This window comes from Quercus lobata, chromosome 5 (genome assembly GCF_001633185.2).
Source record: "Quercus lobata isolate SW786 chromosome 5, ValleyOak3.0 Primary Assembly, whole genome shotgun sequence".
Lineage (NCBI taxonomy): Eukaryota > Viridiplantae > Streptophyta > Magnoliopsida > Fagales > Fagaceae > Quercus > Quercus lobata.
This window is the reverse complement of record NC_044908.1, coordinates 54,619,892-54,636,494: the sequence shown is the minus strand read 5'-3', so window position 1 is coordinate 54,636,494 and position 16,603 is coordinate 54,619,892. Positions and strand designations below refer to the sequence as shown.

Here is a 16,603-nt window from a genome sequence, read left to right as displayed (position 1 = left end):
TGTTTATTTATTTTAATACTATGAAATATATTCATATTTTCTTACCATTTTTTTGTTATTACTATTGATTAATATTTTTTAGATTATTTTACTTTTAATAATGTTTTTTTAATTTTACCCCCTCTAAACTAAAATCCTAACTCCGCCAGTGTGAAGAGATGAACAATTAATTCTATTCAAGGTCTTTAATAACAAGTCAATATTCTAATATTTGATAGTTTCTGGCTCCGCGTGGAAATTTCTTTAAAGATCAAGTTAGTTGGGACTCAGTCAACTCTTTCAACTAATATATATATATATGTCCTCTCTACTTTTCCATCAATCAAACTTAATCTTCAACCACCAAATTCCAAGCATTTCCAGTTCCAAAAGGTGATCTATACTTTGCAATTCGAACTCTAATTTTCATCATGGCACTATCAACAATGATCTATAACCATCTTCCTACTACATCTCAACCCATCATGAACAAGCTCCCCAAAATCCATGGCCTTGCCCATCAACAAGTTGTTCGTGATCCACCCCAAACAAAAACATCTAACCGGGTTTCAAGTCTAACCGAGTCACTCTCACACCTCCTCCACCTCCATCTTGAAACCCCTCCTCGTACTAATATTCACCAAATCAATTGGAACTTATATGGTGAAGAGAAACTCTCTACTCCCACAACTTCTCCTAAGGAGGTCATAGCCCAAAACTGGCATGACATGCATGCTTCCTCAAATTGGGAGAGTCTCTTGGATCCTCTTCATACTTGGCTTCGAAGAGAAATCATAAAATATGGAGAATTTGCACAAGCAACATATGATGCTTTTGATTTCGATTCTCACTCGGAGTATTGTGGAAGTTGCCGGTACAATCGTCACAAGTTATTCGAAACATTAGGCCTCAGTAGAAATGGCTATAAGGTCAGCAAGTATATTTATGCCATGTCACATGTAAACATGCCTCAATGGTTGCAGAGGTCAAAATTGGCGGAAACGTGGAGCAAAGATTCCAATTGGATGGGCTACGTGGGGGTTAGTGATGACGAGGAGACACGAAGGATTGGGCGGAGAGATATTGTGGTGGCGTGGCGAGGAACAGTGGCACCAACGGAGTGGTATGAGGATCTGCAAAGGAAGTTGGAGCCAACTGGGCACGGGGATGCCAAGGTTGAACATGGATTTCTTAGTATTTACACTTCTAAGAATGACTCTACTAGGTACAACAAATCTAGTGCCTCAGAGCAAGTCATGAAAGAAGTGACAAGGCTTGTAGAATTGTATAGGGAAAAAGGTGAAGAAGTTAGCCTCACAATCACTGGACATAGCTTGGGTGGTGCATTGGCTCTCCTCAATGCTTATGAAGCTGCATCAACTATTCCTAACCTTCCCGTTAGTGTGATTTCCTTTGGTGCACCAAGGGTTGGCAACATTGCTTTCAGAGATGAGCTTCACCAATTGGGAGTAAAAACCTTGAGAGTAGTAATTAAGCAAGACGTAGTACCTTGGATGCCAGGGCTTGTTTTCAATGAGAGTTTACAAAAACTTGATGATATTACCGGGACATTAGGATGGGTTTACACGCATGTTGGAGCCGAATTGAAACTTGATGTTCGTTCATCGCCTTACCTTAAACGTGGATTAAATTGGCTAGGGTTCCATAGCCTTGAAACATATCTTCATCTAGTGGATGGGTTTGTTAATACTACCTCAACATTTCGGGAAGAGGCTAGGAGAGATGTTGCTTTAGTGAACAAGGCATGTGACATGTTGGTAGATGAACTTAGGATCCCACATTGTTGGTACCAATTGGCCAACAAGGGATTAGTTTGTAATGCTCATGGTAGATGGGTAAAACCAAAGAGAGATCCAGAAGACATACCTTCACCTCATATGCAAGAAAATATTAATGTCCCTGCTCTTGAAGCTGGGATTCAAACACAAGATGTACTTAAACCTTTATATAGTGTTTGATAAAACTGAAACTTTGTTTTCTCATAACTATAATTATTTCAGTACGTATTATGATCTATGACTTTCTAAACAGTTTCTATTCCTATTCCCTGTCCCTATCATTCCCATCAATAAGTTCTTTGTCTTCAAGGTGCTTAAAAGAACATATCTCAGCCTTCCCAATATTTTACTTTAAAACAAAAGCTACTATTATTTTAAATATTGTCCTCCTTCTTGCTTTAACCAACAGAAAACTTGTGTGGATTGGTAATTTGGATTGGTAGTTTAAAATACTAGTCTTATCTTGTGTGATGCATGAAATTTTTTTTATTTTGGTAAAATATCCAAGGTTGACTCAGTATAATTCGACCTCTAAGACTCTAAGGGAGAGGGAAAGGGAAAAATTTGAGAAAGTGTAACAATAAAATTGGAAAATTAAGAAAATGAAAAAGAGTTAAAATAAGAGAGAGGGTTGAGAATAAGTTGATATTGCTGTCGCTGATTTGGCTCAATAGAAGCGTAAGAACAATAAATGCTATGATTCAGCTGTTAGATATATAAAGAATATAGATAGATTACATTCATAATTAATACATATTATACATGTTTTTATACAAGAATGCTAATAATTTATTGTACATACCAAACACATGATAGCTATTTTTAACTTATTTTCAAGGTCGCTACCAAAGACATGAAAAGGGGATTTTTTTTTTTATAATGATTTTTAGAAAATGACTTATTTTCTAAAAACAATTAGTGTCATATTTCTATAAATTGTTATTTATTTAATTTAGTGCGCCAGCTATATATATACTTACTAAGTAACATAGCTTCAGATTGTTGCAAACTGTATATAGGCAATGGAGCCTTACTGACTGAGTTTGAAGGGTAAACGAGCTTCAAAATTTTCAGGGTATAGTGGTTTTTAGATGTTCAGTTTGTCCTAAGGAACTTCCTCTTGCCTTTTGACATCCTGTTACACTCTACAACTTCTCTTCCTAGTACTTAATTTATTTTCATTATTGTTAGTAACGAAGAAGTCAACTTCACAAAATCAGGGTCCTCTCTCTTTCTATATATATACATATATATCCCTGTGTGTGTACTTCTCTCAAGAGTGCATATAAATGTTGTATGAGATACATTCTCAAGAAAAATGGGAACCTTTTACTTATCTTTTGTTAAAAAATAGTGGGAGAGGCGTTAACTGCTTTACAAGTTATTTTTGTAAGCAATCGAGTAATTGACTGAGATGCATAGGGAGAATAAAAGATGTAATTGACCGAATGCATTCAAACGTGTCAAAGTTGGTATGCCAAAGGTGAATGAGCTGAAAGTCAAAAGATTCTTGTCTTTTTACATTAGATTGAGAAAGTTTATAAAAAATAATTTTTTTTTTTAAAAAGCTTAAATTTATATTAATGGGTAAAAAAATAATGTCTATGGTAGACTCAAACAAGAACTAGTATTCTTTTATAAAAAATAAAAAATAAAAAATAAAAACCTAGTAAAACTTGTTTGTTCTAAAAAATGCTATAAACTTTTTTTTGTATCTGTACGTAGCATTATTCTATTAGATCTCTTTGTCTTGTACTAGTTGGGAGCATTACGGTATTGACCGTCACTCTAAATTACCCCTTATTATTTAAAAAGTTAAAAATGACCGTAACAGCTCTCAATGCCATTAATATTAATCTATGCCATTTCCGGGAGAGGGCCAACTAAACATAACAACTGATAGGGTAACAAGCTCAAATTAAATACTAAATAATAATTAAGGACCGTGTCCATTTGATATACCTTTAATTTTTACTTTTATTTTTTGTGTCTTATAACAGATACCATTAAGGTATTTTTTTAATTGACAATTTTAGAAAACTTTTAATTTTAAATTTTATAGGAAATATAAAAAACTATCAAAAATGTTATTTACTTTTTTTTACTCATAAATTAAAAAAAAAAAAAAATTCTCAATTAGTGCTCTTAAAACATTCATCAATTTTTCTTTCCTGTTCTTTTTTATAATATTTTTACTATGATTATTTTAAAAAAAAAATATAAAATTTTAAAAATTATATATTAAAATAGTATGATTTCAAAACGAGATATCAGATAAATACTATAATGATGCATAATTCTTCAACGTCAAAATATGACAACAAAAATAAATGCTTTTGATGGATTGGAGTTTCATTCTTTAAATTTAAGTGCTTCATTTTGATTTAAAGTTTTTTTTTTTTTTTTTCCCAGAAGAATTATTTCCACACTTGGGTGTGAAGAGAATAATCAAGAGATGAATAATTCTATTCAGCAGCACCCTGACCCAAACCCCGGTTGAGGTCTTTAATAAAAAGTCAATATTCTAATATTTGATAGTCTATGACCCCGCGTGACAATTTCTTCAAAGACCAACTTAGTTAGGCCTCAGCTAGCTCACATGTTAATGTTGAAATCACCTAAATGCACCCATCCACAACAAATCAACCACATATAATCATAAATCCGCTATAAAAGCGACTATTAAACAGGTTGATTACGAAGATAAGATTAACGTTATCTTATTTCTTTTAACTTCTCATTTTCCACGTTTTTCTTCTATTCTTCTGAAGGTGTTTCTCCATTTGCAACACTATTCAGTTCTGTTTTTTCCTTTGAATAATTTTAGAGAAGAATAGAAAAAGTTGGTGACTAACATAGCGAATTCCAACATCTGCATTTGCTTTGCATGCAATAGGAAATAAATTTGAAACTTGTTTTATTAAAGTGTTAGCGTGATCGAAGGCCATTCATATTGATGGAAAGATAAAGGTTTTTTTTTTTTTTTTTTTTTTTTAAGAAAAACATATATATGTGCATTACCCTAAAAAGAAGATTTGATATCACTTTGATACCCTTCTGATATGTATAATACTTTGATTCTTTATTTCATCTTTAAAAAATTCAACCTTACAAATAAAAAGCCAAATTAAAAAAAAAAAAAAAAAAATTCCAAGCTTCCAATTACAACTCAATTAGGCTTGATAGAGATCAATCACTCAACATCTGCTGCTAAAAGCCTAAAACAGATGCTTAAGGTTGTACTGACATAAAGAATACTTGATCACCAAAAATGAGCCAAAAAAAAAAACCAGTCAACCAAAACAGATGAAAAGTTATAGAAACAGGATCAGAAAATCAAGTGAAAAACAATCAGTATAAATGGCAACTCTACTATTAATGCCCAGTATTGATATGGGAATGACATAGGTTTTTTTTTTTAATAAACAGTGACATCAACAACAACCAAAAAAAAAAAAAAAAAGAAGAATTTCTAACCACTTTTAGAATTTGCATTATATCTTTTCCAAGGAGGCAAGAGGATCAATTGTCAAACCATATGCTTGGACTGCTGCATAGTCCAACACAGCCCGCTATCACATAATATGCTTCATTATTACAATTAATGCATGAAAATCATTGTAACCCATGTGAGAAGACTGGGCAATCACCCAACACATCTTTTGGCTCAGCATGCTAAAAATATTGCTAGTTATAACTTGAATAGAGAAAACTCCTACTATCTTTGAATTAGCTTTGATTCAAGATATATATATATATATATATATATATATATATTTTTGGTTCTTATTAAAGTTACACTATTTTTATCAAAAAATAATAATAATAAGAAAAACATTCAGACACAATCACAAACAACTGAATATATTATATAAATTTCTTACAAGTTTAATGTTGAAAATAAATTATGTTAAAATCCATTTTCCTAACAGTTCATAACATCAAGGGTAGAGACATGAAGACACCTTTCATGAAATTATCTTTTAAGATTCATTACATTTTTTCTTCTTCATGAATTTTTTATAAACATTTAAATTTAATTTATGAACAAATATATATACTCATTTAGTAGTTCTTTGTTTCTATAAATTATTAATTGTTGAATTTAGTTAATTAGTTCGTGTATAAGCAAATGTTATGTGTATGTTTATGTTTAGGTGCGTTTTTGTATGTGTGTATGCGTACCCCTATATATATACAGATACCTTTGGCACTAACCTTTCTTTTAAAATAAAAGCAAAACGACCACCCATATGACCATCATCTTGAAAATGTTAGGTCAACTTATGTTTATATTGACATCAAAGTCATTGTTTATGTAAAGAAAAGCTAAATGAACTATCTCTGCACCCAATTAGTAAAATAATAAAAAATTTCAATAAAATAATTATAATTCTTTTTAAATGACAATAAAGAAATTTGAAGGAGATGATCCAAAGTTAAGGTAAATATAATATTACTTACCTTAGATCCAAAATTAAGGTAAACACAGGTCATCAGCGACCTTCATTATATTGTATTAAATACCAAGTTGTTTCTGACACACGTAATATTTCTTTTTAAAACTAAAAATAGAATAATCCATGAGAGTATCATATATAGAAATTTGGTAAAAAAAAAATTCTTTTAAGATGTGGCAACTACAATGACTTTGAAAAAAAAAAAAAAAAAAAAAAAAAAACTGAAGATAAAACTACCTATGTTAACATCACATTGAGAATGTAAGTAAACATAAGATTTTCAAGATGTGGCAACTACAATGCTAACGGCAATGTTGTTCAAACTATTTTATCAGTTTTAATGTTTTATCTTTCTTTCATTTCTTACTTATTTAGTGCTTTTCCAATTCAATTTCTATCTATATATTGTCATTCACAATTATAGAATTTTTCTCAGCTAAAAAACATTAACGTTTTAGACTGGTGTATCACTAACATTTATACTTATAAGTTGGTGAGTAAAAAATTATGTAAATAAGTAGAATTTTAAGTCAAAGATAAAAGTACATATGAAATAACCTTATAATTTCCATCCAAAACCTATTAAATTTGTTATTCTTTGTAAATTTTTGTATATAAACATTTAAATTAATGTTATTAAAGTATTTTGTTACTCAATTAGTTTTTTTTTTTTTTTTCTATAGATTATTAATTGTTGAATTTAGTGTGTTGGGTTGTATGTATGTGTGTGTATATATATATATATATGCTTATGTTTTTATATATGTTTGGGTGTGTGTGTGGACTCTTGATTTAGCTTTGGCTTTTATTTTAAACTACTCATGAACTTGTGCAACATGCTAGTAAGTCTCAACTCATTCAATAGTTTTAAAAATTTTATATTTACAATTTTTTCTTTTGAATTTTTCATTATTGGTTGGGTATGTGAAGCTCTCCTTTAGTAAAATAAAATCAAATAAATATATTGTTATAATTCTGAGTTTCTAGACACATAGCTGGTTTTTGTTTGTCTTTCCATATATGATTCTTGAAAAATATGGATCGACAAAGAGTGGGGACCCTCTTGTTGGTTTTTGTTTAGCAAAAAGAAAATAGAATGTTTGATAATCTTACTGTCAAATTGCACAAATGAGAAACTTCATTAAGAAGATGTTTAACAATGATAGAAACCAAGCTATGATCTTGGAAAAATTTATCATGTTGATATTACATATGGATGAATCGGCATTAATTATTTATTTATTTTTTTAAAAAGTACACCAAATAATAATCACATGTTTCTAGTCAATTTATACCATTCACTAGTGTAGAATGAAGTCTTTTTGCAATTTATCAAAAAAACAAAAAGGTCATTAAGATTTTCAAACTATAAATAAAAAATTTAAAAAAAATCCCAAGATTTGTCCCATTCTTAGCAATAAAAAGGCTACATTGTTAATGGAATTTCTTCCAGCCAAATTGACGTCTCCAATGCGCTCAACCAACAAGTATATTTGGTAATTTCTACTTTAAGATAGGAGCAACGAAGAAGATGAGCATTCACCTTTTCCATAGAATCAAGAACATATTCTTAAGGTTTGATAATTCAATCAAAATATGTATACAATTACTACTAAGAATAAGTGTTGCATTTGACAAAATTATGCTACGAAACATATACATACATACATATATACATATACGCGCGCGCGCGCACACACACACATATATATATATATATATATAGTTCAATACTTATTTAATTTATATAGCTCAAAATCAAGTTCTTTGGTATAAAATAAAATTTTAAAGAGAAACTAATCTAATTATGAATTGCTTAAACTATTAACCATTTTTTTTCTATTATATTCAAAAAGGCCATTTATAATGGATACTACACAAGTGAGGGAGAAGTGAACATTGAAATACAAAATTTTTAGTACTTCTATCATAAATACTTACCTTATCACACATACTTCACGTGTGCGATGAGACTTTTTTTTTTTTTTTTTTGGGTACACTTTTTTCTAAAAATGCTAAGAATTGACTCATGGCCTTATTTTTCACAGGAATTTCATCCTTCTTGATCTCCTAAATTTCCATGTCTTCCATTCTAGGACCTATCATCATGGACAAATCGATTACAATAAAATAGAGTAAATAATAAAAACATTTACCCAAAATTCTATAGTTACAAAATTACAAAAAGAATGCAAAGGAAAAAGAAAAACAAAAAGAAGATATTCACACATGTAACTCACTCATATACAACAAAATAATAACTTTTAAGGAGAATTGAAAGGAAAAGAATGGGAGAAAGAAAAAAAAAAGGATAAGAAAACTACACCATCTCTTGAACCTTTTTCATTGTCTAACTTCGATCTCATGTCGTCCTCAATTTCTTACTTTTGCCCCCATAAAAGCAGATATACAACAATTGTAATTACTCCAATAACCCTAAAAAATAGTTATTATTCAATGTTTATTACTTCAATTTTCTTCTCACAATTTCCATAACAAATAAATCAAAATCATATATGACAATCAAAATCATATGAGAAATAAAACAATAAAGAAATAAACAAAACTAAGATAATTACCTTGTAGGAAGGGCTACTCCAGTACCCTTTCCTTTGAGAGAAAAAGAGAGGTTTAAAGAAAATGATTAGACAGAGAAAGAGATAAATTTATTTATGTTTAAGGAGGAGTGAAAATGCCTAATTTTAAGGGATATGGTTAAGGGGTTTTTTTTTTTGTTTTTTTTTTATCTATACTATTATTTAAGGGGCTTTCCCTATTTGGATTACTCAATTTTTTGTTCAAAAACAGCCCTACACTCCTATGTTTAAGTAGAAACAAAACTAAAGGACAATCTGGTATAAATACAACTCTAACTTTCACTAAAATGTTGCATAAAAAATAGGGTCACTCTCTGATTGATTTTTAAATTGTTTTATCCACTTATTAGCTAGATTAAAAAATTAAAAATTAAAAATTAAAAAAATTAAAAAAAAGAGCGCAGAGCCTTTTCTTTAGTGAGAAACCCATCACCGCATTTCTTTTCTGTTTTCATTTTGTAGTTTGAAGATTGAAAATGGGTTTTACTGTTTGAGTGTCGTTGCTTAAAAGATGAAAATTTTCAAGAACCTAGAAGAGATCCCATGGGTGAGGCTAGAGCCAACTTTGTGGTTGAGTCCAATACTGTTTTTACCAAAAGGAAAGGGTTGCTGCCTATTTGAAGGTTTGCCTTTTCTTTTTTATTCAGTTGTAAGAAACTGTGTGTTATACATCAAAAAATGTGTTTGTGTTTTAATATCATATGGGGTTGTAAAAATCTAGGCTTTTCTTAGTTTTTTAATAAAATTCAATTGGGTTTGTTTTCAAAATTCTTTTGGTAATTTTGTGATATTAATTGATAGCACAAGAACAATAGTACACCTTCCTTTTTCTTTTTCTTCTCTTTTCCTTAAAAATTGAATTCTTCATAGTCATCCTTAGTCTCCAACAATGGAGATTCTGTTTTGAGGCACCGAGTCACCATCAATGGAGATTAAGAAAGTGGTTTGCAATAAGTGTATCTCTCTCACTGAGTATGATTTTTTGTTTTTTTGGTTATAGTAATGGGTTTTCATAGGTACATTTTGTGAACAGATATGTACATTTCTTATTTGTTTTTAATTTCATGTTATTATTGGCTCCTTAGATTACTACTTGCTATTTGTAATTAAGGAGGCCTGGAAGTTATTCGACTAAATGTCCCATTGGATGAGTACTTTTTTTTCCCCTTAATATGTTGTTTAGATTTTTATATCCATTATATTTATTGGATTTGGTATTTTACATTTTTTGTTTGAATGGGTGGGAATTCATGGAACAAACTCTTTCGTCAACATGGTTTTTAGTAGGGTGATTTTTTTTTTTGCAAGCACTAATTGAAGACATATTGTAGTTTGGTTAATATTTTGTTATTCATTTTCATCATTCCTATATTTTTCATGACTTTTATTTACTCTAACTATAATCTATTGAATAATAGATTTGGGTTTAAACATTTGGAAGTCTTGTTGCAAGTGAAATAATTTTTTGTATAAATACCATCACACCCCCTTGATATTTTATGATTTGAAAATGGCTTCGAATTATGATGAATGAACATTATTAATCTTTACACAAAAAATAGAAGAGCATCTGAGCACATGTGTGATAATGTAAGCTAATATAGGATTAAGGGGTTATCTTTGAGAGAGAGAGAGAGAGAGAGAGAGAGAGAGAGAGAGAGAGAGAGAGAGAGAGAGAGAGAGAGAGAGAGAGAGAGAGAGAGAGAGAGAGAGAGAGGGGAAGTTTAAAACTATCTAAAAAAACCTAAATAAAGATAATTGTTAATCTTTTTATTTATTATTATTTCTTAATAAAAAGAAGTTTAGCTAGAAATAAAATATTTTAGAAGTGGGTAAGAGTTAATGAAAAGTTAGAATTCAAAAAGAAAAAAGAAAAATGTAGGGGAAGTTGGAGTTAACCGGTGCTTAAGTCTAGGAGAAGAATGTTGTGGTTGGTAACCATTGTTAGAGCATTCACAACTGGAAATGTCATCCTATCTTATTTTACCATCCCAAAAAGTTACTTTATCAATTATATCATACCATTTTACAATACACCCAACATCCCAACTTTTATTTTACCATTCCGCACATCAAAATAATATAAATTATACAATAAAATAATATAAAATTATCTCTTACTCCTTTCTAATTTCTATCTCTCTATCACTCTCTCAACCACCCATCTACACAGCAACCACCCTCTCATGCCATTGGATTGAAACTTGCTTCAAGCTATACAAAGATTTAACAAGTTTAAGCACTTTGTTTCCTTGTACAAGAACCATTAACCCCTTTAGTTTATTGTGTGTCAAGAAAACTCACAACTTCCTTTTATTTGTAGCCTTCTGAAACAAGTCTCGCATTGTAATAGTCAATAATTCCATCAACTCTCAAATTCTTAGGTGCTAGATCCACCAATTACTATGCATAGATTTTCAAGATGGATTTATTACACTATTGACAATCTCTCTTCCAAGAAGGCATCTCTCAAGATATTGCTTCTTTAAGGCTTTAAGTTCATCTTCTAACATTTAAATTAGAAAATTTAGACCAAATGAATATGACGTTTGTTAGGACATATGTGATTTGATGTTAGGAACATATGTCACTTTTATATGTAATTGGCTAATCTTTTGACAAAACGCATTTTACTTGTGATTGGGTAGATCTAGATGTGTTTAATGCTTCATGGAACAAGGTTTCAAGATTAAGTGTTAAAGCCATGCAAGTCTGTCCAAGAAACAAGTGAAGAAGTACTGGTTTTTAAAGCTCGACAGCTAGCATCTATTGAGATTTAAAAGCTGTTTCAGCCCATGGCTCGACAACTATCTTGATAGATGGCTATCAATCGAGGTTTATGAAACTCAGTTTTTCAGAGCTGTTTTTCATCCAATCCATGAGTATGTGTTTAAGTCTTCTTTTCTCACAACCCTAAACATATATAAGGATTATTTTAAGGGCCGTCAAAGGTTGCATAGTTTCACGAGTGTAAAGCAAAATTGTGTTCATGCAAATTGTGACTGGAGACAGAATTTGCCCTATTTCATCTTTCTCTTGAAGAAGCTACTGTATTTGTACACCATAGGGTTTTGTGACCAAGGAGCTTTGTGATCTTCATCGTGTGATGAACTGAAGAACTTTGCAGCTAACATCCTTCTCAAGTTGTGATCAAGTAGCGTACTGGGATCCGCACATTTGTTGGTTAGTCACGTACTGGGATCCGCGCATTTGTTGGTTAGTCAAGTACTGGGAGCCGTGTATTGAAAAAGATAGATTGTCACTACAGAACAAGTCCGATTGGATATTGGGGTAAGGGTTCAACTGTAATTTGGTATAAGCTACTGAGATTCCTTTACTTGTAACCACTTGTTTTGATAATAGTGGATTTTCAAGAGTGGTGACCTTAAAATCACCTAGTGGGGTTTTTGTCGTGTGGGTTTTCCCCATTCGTAAACAAATCATCGTGTCAATTTAATTTTCATTGCACTTTAGTTAATTGGTGATTTGTTTGTGCTACCACACATTTTGCAAGTTAATTTGATTAATTAATAAACTTGGTTAATTAATCAATTAATTCATCACAAGGGGTCAATACATTCTTGGCCTATCAAGTGGTATCAGAGTAGGCACACTCTGATTAGGGTTAATCTTTGTTGTGTGATCCATTGACTCCTGTTGTCATGGCTGCAACTGGCTTGAAGAGATCTTTGCTTTTAAATATATCTTGTTTTTCTAATCTCTACTTGTTTGAGTGTATCAGAAAATGCAAGTCTAAAATTTATTTGAATTCTATTATAATGACTATTGGAAAAGATCTCATCTTGACAAAGAAGAAACTAGACTGTCTCAGAATGAAACCATGCACAAGAGTTCATTTGAGAAGAGTGAAAGTTAAAGGTTTAGTTCATAAAAGGCAAATGAGAGAAAACACCATTCCCACTGATCTGTCATCTAAGCACGAAGTGTGCTTCATGATGAAGTCCGCATTTAAGGTTATGGACACGTGCTTGTGGTACCTTAACAGTGGCTGCTCAAGACACATGACTATAGACCAATCTCTCTTCAAGGTTTTCAAGTCTAAGAAAGGTGGTAATGTCACTTTTGGTGATGGGAGCAAATCACAGATTAAAGGAAAAGGAATCATCTCTCTACCTGGACTGCCAGACATTGCAAATGTTCTATATGTAGAAGGTCTAAGAATGAACCTGTTGAGCATAAGTCAGATATGTGATCAAGACTTCATGGTACTATTCTCAATAGGAAAATGCCTTGTCATGGATGAGTCTGGAAAGAAGCTCATAAGTGATGTTCGCACTCTAGACAATTGTTATGACTTGGTTCTTGATGTTGATATTGTGTGCAATAGCATTCGTTTATCAAATGAAGATCTATGGCACTAAAGGATGAGACATGCTAGTTACAAACATCTTTCAATTGTATCTAAGCATGAGTCAGTGCTGGGGATACCAAAGCTTAGTTGAGTGAGCAATGTGGTGTGTGGACCATGTCAGCTTGGGAAATAGACGAAAGCCAAACATCCGACCACTCAGACATCTGCTACATCCAAAACCGTTGGAGCTACTACATCTGGATCTTATGGGTCCAACTAGTACCGAATCTCTTGGTGGAAAGAGATACATCATGGTTGTGGTAGACGACTTCACTAGGTATACTTGGGTCATACTCCTACGATCCAAGTCTGATGCTCCTGAGCACATTGAAGTTTTGTACACTAGATTGCAGAATGAGAAGAGCCTGAAGATTGATCGAATTCGAAGTGATCATGGTAAAGAGTTCGAGAACTCATATATGGAGTCCTTTTGTACAAGATCAGGTATATCTCAAGAATTCTCTGCTTCTATTACTCCTCAACAGAATGGTGTAGTAGAAAGAAAGAACAGGGTTATTCAAGAGATGGCTAGAGCCATGTTGCACAATAAGGATGTGGCTAGAAACTTGTGGGGAGAAGTCGTTAACACTGCTTGTCATACGGTTAATAGAGTGTATTTTAGACCCGGTACCAAGAAGACTCCATATGAGTTGTGGAAGGGAAGGAAGCCAAATGTTAAGTATTTCAGAATCTTTGGATGTACTTGCTTCATTCTCAAGGATAGAGAGAATGTGGGAAAATTTGATTCCCGAAGCAATGAAGGAATATTTTTTGGATACTCATATACAAGCAAGGCTTATCGAGTATACAACAAAAGAATCATGAAGGTAATGGAAACAATGAATGTTGTTATTGATGAATCCTCAGAATCTGGTTCTGATAAATTTGGTGAGGAAATTCCCAAAGAAATTCTTCCTCCTAAGTCCAAGGAAGTTCAAGAAATTGTTGAACAAGAACCTGCATCTCCAAGTACTCTCGATACTCCAAGTGTTGTAGAAAATTCAGCTGACATATCTACTTCACCTGATTCTGAATCCCATGAGGAGAAAGGACCTTCCTCTAGGATCAAATTGAATCATCCTCCTGAAGTTATTGTGGGAAACATGAATAAACTTACACTAAGGAAGTGTACAGTTGATAAATGTGTTGCTAACTTTGTTTCTTATTCTTGTTACTTATCGTAGGTTGAACCCACCAAAGTTGAGGAAGCTCTTCAAGATGAAAGCTAGGTTGAAGCTATGCATGATGAACTGCTTCAGTTTAAGAAGACTGATGTCTGAACTTTGGTACCTAGATCGGAGGGTGAGCACATCATCAGCACAAAGTGGATATTTCGCAATAAAACTGATGAGAAGGGTAATGTGATCCACAACAAGGCTCGTCTTGTAACTCAAGGATACTCATAAATGGAAGGAGTAGATTATGATGAGACATTTGCTCCAGTAGCCCATATTAAGTCCATCAAAATTCTCTGTTAGGACATATGTGTTTCACATATTAGGAACATATGTCACTATTTTATATAATTGGCTAATCCTTTGACAAAACGAACTTTACTTGTATTTGGGTAGATCTAGGATGTGTTTAATACTTCAAGAAACCTTGTTTCAAGTTCAAGTGTTAAAGTCATGCAAGTATGTCCAAGAATCAAGTGAGAAAGTGTTGAATTTTAAAGCTCGATAGCTACTCGACACCTTTCGACACCTAGCTTATCTGTCGAGCCCTTTAGTTGCTTCTTATCGAAATCTCAACACCTTTCGATAGCTAGGTCAATCAATCGAGCAAATTTCTGTCCTCTCGACACCTGCTTAACACCTCTTCGATTGATCGAGAATTATGAAATTCAGATTTCCAAATCTGATTTTCGGCCCATGCTAACATGTATGTGTAGGGTTTCTTTTCTCACAACCCTAAACATATATAAGAATTATTTCAGAGGCCATCACATAAGAGAATACAAGGAGAACAAATGCAAAAGGTGATCGATACCTTATTCTCTCTAAAAGAAGCTACTGTATCTTTATGCCTTAGGGTTTTGTAACCAATTGCTTCTTGATCTTCATTATTAATGAAGTGAAGAACTTTGCAGCCAACATTCTTCTTCCTCAAGTTGGTGAGTGAGTCACATACTGGGATTCTTGCAAAGTAGTTAGTTACGTCCTGGGATCTATGCATCAAAAAGGGTGGTGTTCCTATATTGAAGAGTTCAGAGGTTCTGAAGCGGTAGAAGGTTTTTGCTGTGAGTTCATCTACGGGGATTGTAGAGTCTAGGGACAAAGGTTTTATACTAGATCTGAAACTTCTCTTTACTATAGTGAATTGCTTTTCAGGAAGGTTTCCCCCCAGGTTTTTTATTGTGAAACTAGTTTGTTTCATTGGTTTTCTTGGGTCATCATATCTTGTCTTATTTATTTTCTGCTGCATGATTTTGACATGATCTTGATGTTTGTTTGTTTTAATAATTTTTATTTATAATAAATCTAATTAACAACTTGGGTTTAAAACTTGTTAATTCTATCAACCGATGTCTAAATTTCCCAATAAGTGGTATCAGAGTGGGTACACTCTTTTGATTCCTCCTTATTTGATGAAACTAATTATGCGTACTGAAAAGTTCGTATGAAAGTTTTTTTGCAGGCTCTAGGTGAACAGGTATGGCAAGCTGTTGAAGTTGGCTGGATTAAGCCAAAGGAAGCGTCGATGGATTGGAATGATGCAACAATCATAGCAGCAAATTTCAACAGTAAGGCCTTGAATGCTTTGTTTTGTGGGGTGACCAATGAGGAATTCAAGAAAATATCATCCACAGAAGTTGCTAAGAAAGCGTGGACTATTCTTGAGACCACCTATGAAGGTACCAAGGCAGTAAAGACTGTGAAGTTTCAAAGACTCACTAGTAGTTTTGAAGAAATAAGGATGGAGGAGGATAAGACCTTTGATGAGTTCTATGCTAAACTCAAGGATATTGTGAATTTTACTTTCAATCTTGGAGAATCTATTACAGAATCCAAAATTGTTAGGAAAATCCTTAGGTCCTTACCTGAAAGATTCCATGCTAAGATCACTGACATTTAGGAAGTGAAGGACATTGATCAACTTCCTTTAATTGAGCTTATAGGGAACCTTCAAACCTATATGATGGGATTAAGCTCAATGGGAAAAGGTGGAAAGAGTAAAAACTTGGCTCTTAAGGGTATAGAGGAAGAGATTGAGGACTCTGAAGATGAAGATGAAAGTGAGGATGAAGATAAAGATGAAGATGAGGATGAGGATCTAACTTTCATAACTGATGAGATTATCAAGCTTCTTCGATTTAGGAAAAAGGATAAGGGCAAACCTCCTAGGAAATCTAAATCCTCAAGGAAGGGCAAGAATGAGAAACCCTTCATCCAATAC

The 16,603-nt window shown here is 32.5% G+C and overlaps 1 protein-coding gene across 1 annotated transcript; it reads left to right on the top strand.

Moving 5' to 3' along the window:
* The first annotated feature begins 339 nt into the window (after window positions 1-339).
* LOC115992581 (phospholipase A1-Igamma1, chloroplastic-like) lies at window positions 340-1,998 on the top strand. The gene has a single exon (XM_031116796.1). It carries the CDS (start codon window positions 411-413, stop codon window positions 1,956-1,958), a length of 1,548 nt encoding a protein of 515 aa, XP_030972656.1. The 5' UTR covers window positions 340-410; the 3' UTR covers window positions 1,959-1,998.
* The last annotated feature ends 14,605 nt before the right edge of the window (window positions 1,999-16,603 follow it).